Genomic DNA, 12514 nt, shown 5'->3' with positions numbered 1-12514 from the left:
ATTGACATGTTTTTATTAGGTCTGCTGTGTAAAAGCAACCGAAGATTGAATAATCATAATAAACATTCAACTTTAGCTGTCTCATTAGCAGAAATTACAACTTAATTGCAATAAAACAACATATTCATGATAGCGTATCGATTAAAAACAACCCACTTTAACTCGAGAAACCACAGAAAGACTCTCATTTAGCCTACAGTGGATGTCAAGTAGCCTAAACTGTATGCATAGCCTACATTTAAATTAAAAATAAAATGTAGGATGGTACGATTGACATAGTTTGATTCCAAATAGAGTTAAGGGCAATGAATACACAGCTATATTCATAGCAGTATTGGGGTTTTCAGTTCAGTATGATTAATGGCTGCTAACATTAGCTGACTCTTTTCAGCAAATGCAGCCCTATAACTAAAATCACAGATTAAGTCAGAAAACGCCCTTAAATCAGGTCAAATTTTAATGTGCGTTTATATGAACTCCATCACATGAAGCCCGCGAAATGAAGTGTTGCCAGTGACGATAACAGACGCGTGTGCGCATGGAAGGGAGAGATAAGTGTTTGGCCCACACGTGTTTGTTGAGAGGAGGAGCAGCATCAGCCTCTGGCTTCAACAATCATGTTTGTGAAATATCAGTCCAAGTTTAAATATTGTTCATGTTCTTCTTAGGTTTATATATGATCGCACTCTGATTGATCTAACTGATTAAAACACTTTAACGAAATTCTAGCGAAATTAAATAAACAAGAATGGCCATTTCCACTCTGTCGATGTCGTCAATAAAACGGACCTAAAAAGTAGCCTAGGATATTAGTAAAAATGAGGCTAGAAAAAGTACAGTCTTAGAAAAACATGAACCAAATATGGTTATATTACATGCTTCATATATGGCACCCCCCAAATGGCTCTTTAAACCATTAAGAGCTCATCAATTAAACCCCTAAAATGTTCTTTAAAGCCTGCGTGGTTCTATATAGCACCCCGATAAAGAGTGTAGGCTATACATCATAGTACAGAAGAAATAAGAGATTTCCCCACATGAAGTCTCCATTTAGACTACAATATATCACTTTTGGTCCCTGCCATGTTACTAAGGCCAACACGTCCTAAAGTAGTATTGAAATAGCCTATTCTCCTTCTGTGAAGGTCTATTAAATGTCCATTTAATGTGACATCAAATGAATGAAATAGACTACGATGGCATGCATGATCATGCATTATTCTACACAAATACTGTATATATATATATATATATAACAAAAATCCAGTCAATCTAACTTTTGCATTGATTGGTTAACCTTCTACAGATCACAGTGTGGACATCAAAGATAGTCAAATGTGCTTAGTCATAAATTGATATCCAAAAATAATAATAATAATAAAAAAAAACAATAGCCTATATTCAGACATTTTCCTCGAATTCCCCTCGCAAAGGCGTTTCCTCACGTCCAGCTTTGACAGCTTCAAGGAGAGCATCGTCCAATAGATGTGACTTGTTGCCTTCAGGGAGGAGCGAGGCGATCGTATAAATAGGATAGTGAGAGTGTGTGCGAGTATGATTCATATTCTCCTGAACAAGAGAAATCATCAGACATCAACATGGTCGAGTGGACAGATGCCGAACGCGCTGCTATCCAGGACATCTTCAACAAACTTGATTACGAAGACATCGGCCCCAAAGCCCTGCGGAGGTAAACCAAGCAGATGTTGTTGACATTCATACTCATACTCAGCTTGTTTGAATGTGATCTGAAAGCCAAAGCCTCAATTCATCTATTAGTTTCTCATATGCATTAATTCTATTACTTTATGGTTCCACTGAAGGCAAGTCCCTATGCAAGTCATCCTTGTGGCAGGAGAGCACCCATCAGGACAAAGCCCCTGATTGTAAAATGTTTTACGGTATTTATCTTTCTCTTTACAGATGTTTGGTCGTTTACCCTTGGTGCCAGCGGTATTTTGGAGGGTTCGGGAACCTTTACAATGCTGAAGCCATCCTTTCCAACCCCATGGTAGCGGCGCATGGCATCGTTGTGCTCCACGGTCTCGACAGGGCCATGAAGAACATGGATGACATTAAGAACACTTACGCTGAGCTGAGCGTGCTGCACTCCGAGAAATTGCATGTGGATCCCGATAACTTTAAAGTGAGTTCTGCTGCTAATCTAACCTTAATACTGTTAATAAACACTATTAAGATCAGTATAACCAACTTGACAAACCTAACTATTGTCCATTTTCATTTTACAGCTGCTCGCCGACTGCCTGTCTGTGGTCATTGCTGGGAAGATGGGCACTGCTTTCACACCCGAGATCCAGGCTGCATTTCAGAAGTTCCTGTCTGTTGTGGTCAACGCTTTGGGTCGGCAGTACCACTAGGCCTACATGCTTCATCCGGAAGCATAACGAAATGCGTTGTCTTTACCAATGAAATTAATAAAGGTGGCATTAACCAAACTCTTCTGGTTTCACTGTATACTTTCTGCATTTACAAAACCAATATCTTTAACCAGAATGTTAAAGTTCAGTGATAAATGAACTTTAACAATAAAGTTAAGCCTAAACAATTCAGGGGAGCCTTTTCTGAAGACTGCTGACTTGTCTTCAGACACTGGCGAAACTACAGGATAAAATGTTCAACGGATTCGATTACAGCAAATCTGAACGCTCCTGTAAAGGTCTTAGCCTAAGCCCTTCACACGTTTTGCTTCAGCAATGCCATCTCCATTTCTCACCAGAGTACACAGGAAATGTGTACACGGTATTTAGATACACATACAATGTCTTTTTTTTTGTTCTGACACCAGTCCAATTTAGTCTCAAGCTAAAATTGGATTTGTAGTTTCAGCAGTGTTATAATTACCAATCACGTAAGGGAGAAGTTCTTGACGGAGCTGATCATTCCCCACCTAGACCACTGATTTGCATATGCCAGAAGCAACGAAATCAGATGCTGACTTGACCGAGGTCCGTGGCTCACCCTGACGCTGCGATGGCAAAAGACTTTAGGCAGAGTGCAAAGTGGAACCACCTGAAATGTAGGCTACTGCATCTCCAGTGATAATCTCCATTGTATCCCTTACGAGACGGGTCATTATAACACCGCAACAACAACTATTAGAATGGGTGCAGAAGACTAAAACCTGGACCAGTTTATATATATATATATATATATATATATATATATATGTTCCCTTTACTGGTTGAATTCAAGTAAAGACAATGAAAAATAAACATGCAAACACTGCTAAAACAATAAGCGTAGACTGTGCTTAGACTTTTGCACAGTCTATAAGTATCTGAGTTTCTCATATAGACAACAATTAAATTGAATACAATTTAAAGTGAATTTTGTCTTATTTCTATTGACAAACTTTAGCACACGAGGTCAAAGTCTTAATCACATGCTGAAGAACCTGATGTGGGGCGAGCGTCTCTCATAAACAACGCTTAATAGTAAATAGTATGAGCGAAATAGTATTAGCAGAGACTTTTGAGAAAGTAAAAAGGATATTTGGTATTTGCGTCGCCACTGGCTCGCTGAGTGGCACTCAGTTGCTGCGCTGTCCTGCCGTTTTGGCAAACCATTCTTGCAGCCTAGGAGGTAGCTTATACCTGCAGTCAAGCTTTGTACAAGCAAACAAATTGTTGATAGTGCAAAAAACACCTGTTGTCAAATTCAGATATTGTTCCTCAATGTGTGTGTTCGGAGACAGTCCAGGCATTGTAAATGGGATGCACTAAGGAATAAACAATCCCTGTCAATCATGACGTTGCTCCTTGAGCACTGAAGGGCGACTTGCAATGTGATTGACTATTGAGATAACACAGGCAAGGCTACTGGGGAAAGGCTCAAGGGGTTGTCAAAACTGCTGGTTTATGTTGAACTAATATTTGAAGTAAATTACAAGGATGAAAGTGAAGCAGCTTGCCGCCACCATTCCATTGTATTCCTATATATAACCTTTACAAGAACACTGATAAGCAACTATCATTGTTGCCGAAAGTTTTCAAATGTATTTGTTAATGTTAGTTATTCTAGACACCAAAAACATTTTGGAGCAAGGTATGATCTTATGCCAGAGAGAGAGCATGCTTTGTGTTACACAGCATATCAGTGATTTCATGCCTTGGCACCCTGTAAGAATAATAATTATTGCAATTAACTACATCAATATTTATTGCAAAACGTCCATAATATCTCTCAAATTGTGTAAATCATGTTAACTCTCCTGTTGTGTTAGGGTCAAATTTACACCGACACATAACCCCTCACGGACTATGAATTTAAAATGCTTATTGTGGAGTTTTCGTTATTAAAGAAGTAACGCTAATGAAGGCTAATGTCAGCCTACACGCAAACCTATAATTGCACCTAAAAAGCATTCAATATAAATAATATGTATCCCCTCCATGCATTATGAAACAATTTACTTTGATTAACTTGTTACAAATTACAGTATAAGACTATCTTTTACACATCAAACATCTGACTGCAAGCACCATCTGTTGTACACCAGACTCTTGACAGACAATGGCGACTATTGACTTTATTAAAGCTAGCCTATATGTTGATGTTAACACAAACCATTATGTTATGTTATACTGTATAGTATATTTTATTTGGTTATATTATTATATCGTTTTATTTGAACGCAATTCACTTTAAGACTGAAATCCATAACAGAGTAGCCTGACTCAGTGGACATTTTACTTCGTTATAGACCTGCAAGCCTAGCTATTTCACTCTTTATTTCCGAGTTAAAGACCTGTAGGCACTACTGTTGCTGAATTAACACGGCCCTATTCTCTTGATTGGCCCCATTTATTTAGTCCTCTTATTTGTTTGTATAATGGTGGGCTGTTGCTTGTAATCCGGAGGCGATAGGCTACCATACCTATCCATCCATACGTATCGGGTGATAGCATGTGTGATGGACATCTATTTTTGGTCATGTGGGCACATCCAACAACACACTTTTTTGTGCAGCTATACAACAGCAAAAAAAATGGCTGATTGTGCATTTCTAAAACTGACTTGACTAAGTTCAATGAGTTATCTCTTTACCACTGGGGATGGACTATATTTAGCTGCGTGATAAGAAAGAGCTCCCTCGCCCTTTCACAGAAATCTCCTTTATTCACCCCAAGCTTGTCCTAAAAGATCACTATCCCAAATGCAGCCAATTGAGGGAGAGAACGCGGAGGTGGAGCATCCGGACACTCTTTCAATAAATAGAACCCACCGAGAGAACTTCTGTCAGGTTCTCTCAACAGCTCAAATCGCCTCCAGCATCCTCATACGCTAAGACGTTGCAAGAATGAGTCTGTCAGAGAAGGAGAAGACCACCGTGAGAGACTTCTTTGGGAAGATTTCTGCTTTGTCCGACGAGGTTGGAACTGAGTCTCTCACCAGGTAATAATTATTTAATTAGCTAGGCCTACAACGTTGACATTTGACCATGCTTTCATTTTGTGACACGATAAAAGATTCGTGCTAATACTGAATGTAACTTTCACCGATAGACTACTGGTCGTGTATCCTCAAACGAAGTCCTACTTCGACCATTGGAAGGAGACGACTCCTTATTCCGCTCCGGTAAGGAAGCATGGCATCACCGTCATGGGAGGCATCTACGAGGCCGTCGGTAAACTGGACGATCTCACCGGAGGTCTGCTGACCCTGAGTGAACTTCATGCCTTCATGCTCAGAGTGGACCCTGTCAACTTCAAGGTAAATCATGTTAATAACAAAGATGGACCATGCACCCATCACTCATTGATTTCCACATCATGAAAGTCGGAATAATCTTTGATTTCATGAGAAAGAGTGAATGATTTGATTTCGCTCTTCTTCTTCTTCTTCTTCTCAGCTCTTCACAAATTGTATCCTGGTTGTGCTGAACATGCTCTTCCCAGATGACTTCACCCCCCAGGTCCATTTGGCTGTTGACAAGTTCATGGCCCTGCTGTCTCTGGCCTTGGCCGAAAAATACCGTTGATCAGTGTGCTTGTGTACTCGAGTCAAATAAAGAAGTTCAACGATGCAAACTGACATTTTATGTGTGGAGTCCTTTAATGTTATTTGAATCATTATAGTCCACTTCAGATATCCTAAACGCACGGAGAGATAAAAGAAGAAGTAGTAAAATGGCTGAAAAATAGCAATAATACATCAACGAACGGGTCGACACAAACGTTTGTCATATTATGTGGCTAAACTCATTCTGAGAAATTGCTTCGGCGTTTCAACTTGGATAATAAAAGTGTACAGCAGTACAAGTGGGACATTTCGCTGACAATATCATTGTCACATTTAACATTTTCCACATGTGTCAACAGTTTGGGTTGTCAAAAGAAAAATACAGTAAAATGAGAAAAAACACCATAGGAAAAGTTTTAGGTGTTGCTATAGCCTAGGTTGTCATTCACTTGCAACATTCCCCAGAAGCATCAACAATACAGAAAATACTGAGTCACACATTTCACATGGACTGTAAAAGGTACGTTGACTCCCCAAAGAACTTTTTGTCATTTGGAAGGTGCAACGTTTCAGTACCACGGACAGCGCGCTTTAAAGATCAAACAATTCAGCACTTGTGTAACGGACAGCGCCAGTAAAATGACAGGGATGCCTGGCGAAGGTCCACGAAGATCCACGAAGGTTTATTGCTTTCCTTGGAAATATTTTATATTCTTACTATAATTATGTCTTGAATACATTATTGAAATACATCAACCCACAAATGTAGGCCACTTTTACTATGTCGTTACAGTCCATCTGTGGACATGTTCTGGTCATGGAAAAAAGGCTTACATTGCAACAAGTAGACAACATATTAAATGACTCCCCTGTAATTATGTGCTCCATTCACATTACATAGGAGGATAGAGGTGTACTATTGGCCTTAATGACTTTACATAGTCATTCAACATTTAATGTGCCTGTAGAGGGCGCCCTCGGGAAACTCAAAAGTTATGAGTGATACCTTCAAACTTTGCTCGTGTGTATGAACTCATCAATGTAGGCTTGCTTATAGACGTTTCTACAGTAACTTCGTATCAGAGTAAGAAACAGGCTATAACACAGAGGATAAAACGCATAAGACCAAACTCTTTCGAAATGTTTTATTACAAAAAATTGCAGCACATTTTGTTTATACTTTCATCAGATTGGAAGCAAAAAAACAGTAAACCAGTGCGTTTCCAACATAGTTGTAAATATCCGGAACCAGAAAGTAAAAGTCCTACCATGCATTCACTTAACACAGGTGATTTCACCAATTGGACCTCCTAACTGACATACCTGGCTGGTGAGTTGTGCTAATTACAAGCATCTGATTTGGTGAATGTTTAGAACAAAGGTATGGTAAGACTTTTACTTTCTAAAGCCGGACTTTCACACTCTGATTTCCATATGCGACATCCTCATCTGTACTTTTCCGCCAGCACAGCTGCAAACGCCGATAGAAACTTGTCCATGGCAGCATGTGCAACTGGGGTGAAGTCATCTTTCATTCGACAGGCCAGCGTTACAAGGATGCAGTGAGATAGAAGCTAGGAAGAACAGGTCACTCAAGATTAGAGGGGAAACAGTTAATACAGAATCTAAAGTCTACTTTTAGTCTTGTGTATGTTGTATAGTGTCTGTTGCCAGAATTATCTGTGCACCTTTGAAGACATGGAGGCAAGACATTCAGGAGAAGTAGTCACAAATATTTAAAGGCGAGGTATCAATATATGGCCAGTAGCCTACTTGAAAGTTAATGGTAACTCGTGACAACACCGTAAAGTATGTGCACCTTGAAATTAGAGGGATCTATTCTCAGCTGGTAGGCATGGAACCTACTGAGGGGAGCCAGCGTTGTAGCTAGTGTGCTGATGTTTTTCGCTCCCTCATGCAATGCATGCACAATCCTCTTCCCGTGAGAAAGCATCTGTTTGGATCTGGGAGTGATGTCCAGGTGTGCAAAATAGGTTTTGGTCTTCGGAAATGTCGTAAACATTCTGTGGACCAATGGAAAAAGAGAAATCGTCATTCGTCATCAATTGCGTCACATGGCGATAGCTTAATTTTATGCTATCAATTTCATTTTTGCCAATTTAATAACACAACTGCAAGGACAACATGAAAGGAAAAAGCTATACTGATAATAAAGACGATGTTATGAAAGTGTACAATGAAAGGAAATATGCCCATGGACCAAGTTATTTCAACTCAATAAATATACGCTACCAAAAAAAACATCGGCAAGTAGCCTATTATCCCCAAAAGATTGGTCTTACCTTAAAAGAGCCTCAGCACCAATATCCTCCGCTATTGGTAGCATTCTGTCCCATATTCTGACAAGTAGTGCTTTCTCGGCCCTTGAAAGCATCGCACTCTACCGTAAGTGTTATGCGACGCGTATATCCAAGTTATACCTGTGTTATTCCTGAAATTTAAATAGGCTAGTTTGTCTTTCTCAAAGTTATTGGACCATTGTTCAACACTTAGAACCCCTCTAGGCTACTTAATTAAGTACATAATTCACATTGCATGAAACAGGCCACATCATTTGTGAAGAAATTCTTTTTCAATAGAATTAATGTATCGTTTGAATCCTGTATTTGAAGCAAAAATGAAATAGGAATAAAAATTACTTCCTCGGACCGTGTTGTCTCCGTGTCTTTGCCACAGTGGGCTGAATATGGTTGAGTCACGTGGGGTCATCGCCTGCATGCGCAGGTTGAAATTACACATGCGACTGCGTGTCTGTGGGGGCCCTCCAACAAGACGGATACAGCATAATGTTCATATAGTCGCTTATTTGACAAATTATATAGGAGAACGCAGTCTGACTTAGCTATTGCTGTTTGTTTATATTTTGATGTGGAATAATTCATTATTGTGCTTTTAAATGCGCTCTTAGTATGCACTGGTGTCCCTGTATTCTACAACTGCATTTGAGATGACCCATATTTCTGTTGACCTTGTTCGTCCTTTGGTCACATGTTTCCCTCCCTTGCACTTTCTTAGGACAACGGATTTTTTTTGTATATATATATATAACAGATAGCTTTTTGCATTGAATCAGTTTGAAAAAATGTATAGTTTGTTATTCAGTCCATAATGCTAAACACATTTTAGCCTACATTGCATGCTTTCACTAAAAAGGTGTGATAAAGAACCAAAAACCATGCTTCATATCTGGCACCCCTAAATGGTTCCTTAAACCATTTTGAAGAGTCCATCAAATGAACCCCTAAGTGTTCTTTAATGCCTGCATTGTTCTGTGCACCCCAAAAACCCTTTTTAAAGAGTGTAACGTGAAAGAGAGGTGTGAGCCAGATGGTCAGTTGATAAATCCATGGTCAATTTAATTGCTTTTGTTGTTGTATGAACTTGATCTGTTGTCGGGTTTCTTTAATTCACATTTTAAAAGAACATACAAGTTCATAAGTTTCTCATTAAAACATACCGCTATTCCAAGTATCGCCATTGTAATAAGTCTACATTACTGTAAGCAGCATTTTGTCATTGTAGTGAGAGTTCCTAGGAGTCTCATGGCTGGCTGTGACCATCCAGAAAGCAATGGTCCATCCGTGTGTGTGTGTGTGTGTGTGTGTGTGTGTGTGTGTTTGTGTGTGTGTGTGTGTGTGTGTGTGTGTGTGTGTGTGTGTGTGTGTGTGTGTGAGAGAGAGAGAGAGAGAGAGAGAGAGATAGAGAGAGAGAGAGAGAGAGAGTGTGTGTGTGTGTGTGTGTGTGAGAGAGAGAGAGAGAGAGAGAGAGTGTGTGTGTGTGTGAGAGAGGGAGAGTGTGTGAGTGAGAGTTGGTAGGTCTCCCCTATCAGTGGCTCCGGATGGAGGCCGTGGCTGGGCGGGGGCTGGTTGCGGCGGTAATCACCCGGGCTCAGTGCAACCCTGCCCTGACCTTACTCGGCAGCTCTGTGGCTACAGTCAAGTCCAGTGCCTTATGTAAGCTCCAAAACATCAAAACATGACTCAGCAAAACGTCACTTCATTAGAAACATTTTTTATTTTGAGTCTATAAGGCAGCTTCAAACAAAATCCATGAAAAAGAAATATTAATCAGTATGTCTGTATACATTCTGTGTTAATGTGGTGCAATGTACAAACAAGAAAGCATTCCATACATATTTTGTCTATGTAACTATTTGACATCAACACGGTTCCATGCTGTAATAAACCTTGCTTACAAATACTTGAACACAATGAATGAACTGCATAGAATAAACATGAGTAAAACTTCATATTTACTGGGCTTATAGCAATTAAGACTGTCTTCCAAATATGCTTTTTCCAACCCCAGAGCTTGCTCTAAAATGGCAGTTATTTTGTCAGAACTTACAAATTAGCTGATAGTAAAAACAAAATCATATTTTTTGTATCTAATTTGGGATTTGAATCTTGAAATCTTATTTATTTTCAAAAAGCTATCACTGGTTTCCATGATGAACTATTGAGTGTCACAATTCACATTTTCTGAAAATAGAATACTTTTTCACAACCATCACATAGTATCTAAAGAACTGTACACATTTTTTAAGTTGTTTGAGACTTAAACAGTCCACACAGCACACTCACATATCCTCCTGACCCGTGCCCTGTCCAAAGTCTCTCTGTCTCTCGACACGATGCCACCTGCTGTGACGAGCCTGGCAGCATGTAGCGATGCCCACATGGCCCGCCGCGGCGCTCACCAATAGGAGAATGGGCTGGTCTGGACACACCCTTAAAGATCTACCAATCAGAAGTCCTTCACTCACACACTCAGCAGACGGGCATCAGGCTTTAGATGTGAGGTGTTGTGCAGTTATTGCCACCCCCCCCCCCCCCCCAATGTCTTTAAAGTTAAACTGTAGGCCTACATACACATTAAGCGAATGTACTTAAAACAACACAAGTTTTTTTTCATTGTTTTTAACACATCTCTGCATTCAGATATATAGGACAATAAATGTTTAAAGGTGTTACTGGGATACTCCAAAGACTTATGTTATCCACTTTAGTGTATTGAGTTCCCGTAAGGTCTTTGCACACATTACTCATTTAATTGGACCTGGACCATTTTACAAGGATGGCAATGTTTAACTGATATAAATTGAGTTTCTCTTAAATAAAGTTATACTTTAACCCTTTAGTTATAAGTTAACTTACTCACCTTGTGAAAAGGTCTGACACAATGTGGATTACAAGGACATCTAGTGGACAATTTTCTCACATATTCATAGAAAGTGATATGAAGTACTTAGAGGGGAAACAGTTCCATTTTGGGAACTGTTCTGTATTCTGTGATCTAGAGCCCATAAGGTATTCAATAGTAAGACATAGATCAATATGTTTTTTTTTATAAGAAATATTTATTTGAAAATGATATAGCCTAAAGATGTTTTAAGACTTGACTAACTTTTTGGCCCTGTGTGCAAGACCTTCATGGCTGATTTGATCTCTTACCAAAAAAACCCAAGGACTGAAAACAAGGTGCAGCTCAACCCTGTGTACCTTTGAATAGTAAGAAATAACTCTTTAAGATTCAGACTATGATTTCACTGTGTGGTTCAGAATACTCACCCATTCAAATATACAAGTATCTTCCTATTGAAGACAGTGTGGTATCACATGTGAATGGATCTAGTGACGGGTTACAATACTTCACTATTGTTAATGTTTTTGTCTTTGTATTTCAATTTTTGTGCCTAGAAATTTAGTGTTTAGTTTAGTTCCGTTCAGATGAAGTAGTATTTCCATTTGTGGAGCAGATGCAAAACAGCTTTCATGTTTGATAGCAACTGGGCAGAGGACAACTACCTCAAATACACGGGTGAAGAATGATCCACAACAAGACAGAGAAATAATGAAATAAGCCACCTCAAGACATTTGCAGATGTCCCATCTGTGCTGACTTGCTTTCCCAGGCTGACGTCGGTCTTTGGAAAGAACAGGAGCAAATGTCCTGGAAGTGAGGAGGAGCAGACTGTTTACAGATTGTGAGTGTTTACTCAGCGTGTTTTGCAATACAGTAACGATGTGGTATTCTTCAAACTAACAAACTGGATCACGATGAATGTTGTACGTTCACACAATAAGAAATGTCACTACTTGTTTGAATTTTGACTTTGATGACATTGATCTTTGTGTTTCACTGAGGTAATGAGAATACAGTTGGTCTGGTCAACATACAGTATAACTCAATATCTTGTGCCTTTATATACAGTTGTGCTCATATGTTCATGAACCCATGCTAAACACCTGGGGTGCTTACCATAAGATCATCTCTCAATGCGAATCAAACCAGTTATTAGGCGAATTAATAAAACCATGCCAATCTCTAGGTATGATGAAGGGTATGTGATGGGACTATTTTAATTCCAAAAGCCAAGGGAACTTTATCAGGATGTACCCTGGACACATCAAATAATTAGCTGAAATTTTCCAAAATTTCCAAAAGATGATTTTTGTATTCCTCTTTTCAGTCAACGTTAACATTGGCTCATAAACGTATGAGCACAATT

The 12514-nt window shown here is 39.3% G+C and overlaps 3 protein-coding genes across 3 annotated transcripts; 2 read left to right on the top strand and 1 right to left on the bottom strand.

Annotated features, from left to right (window-relative positions):
- Nucleotides 1-1586: 1586 nt before the first annotated feature.
- hbbe2 (hemoglobin beta embryonic-2) lies at nt 1587-2420 on the top strand. Its single transcript, XM_062525915.1, has 3 exons — nt 1587-1690; nt 1924-2146; nt 2250-2420. The coding sequence occupies exons 1-3, from the start codon at nt 1599-1601 to the stop codon at nt 2376-2378; spliced, it is 444 nt and encodes a 147-aa protein (XP_062381899.1). The 5' UTR covers nt 1587-1598; the 3' UTR covers nt 2379-2420.
- Nucleotides 2421-5313: 2893 nt separating this feature from the next.
- On the top strand, nt 5314-6019 carry LOC134069834 (hemoglobin subunit alpha-2-like). The gene is made up of 3 exons (XM_062525945.1): nt 5314-5415; nt 5526-5733; nt 5873-6019. Exons 1-3 carry the CDS (start codon nt 5321-5323, stop codon nt 5999-6001), a joined length of 432 nt encoding a protein of 143 aa, XP_062381929.1. The 5' UTR covers nt 5314-5320; the 3' UTR covers nt 6002-6019.
- Nucleotides 6020-7123: 1104 nt separating this feature from the next.
- Nucleotides 7124-8712, bottom strand: hbae4 (hemoglobin alpha embryonic-4). The gene is made up of 3 exons (XM_062526055.1): nt 8286-8712; nt 7802-8006; nt 7124-7556 (listed from the first exon to the last, which is right to left on the bottom strand). Exons 1-3 carry the CDS (start codon nt 8375-8377, stop codon nt 7428-7430), a joined length of 426 nt encoding a protein of 141 aa, XP_062382039.1. The 5' UTR covers nt 8378-8712; the 3' UTR covers nt 7124-7427.
- Nucleotides 8713-12514: the final 3802 nt, after the last annotated feature.

This window comes from Sardina pilchardus, chromosome 22 (genome assembly GCF_963854185.1).
Source record: "Sardina pilchardus chromosome 22, fSarPil1.1, whole genome shotgun sequence".
NCBI classification, from domain to species: Eukaryota; Metazoa; Chordata; class Actinopteri; order Clupeiformes; family Clupeidae; genus Sardina; species Sardina pilchardus.
Note: the sequence above shows the minus strand (reverse complement) of the source record. Positions and strands in the feature narration are given on the sequence as shown.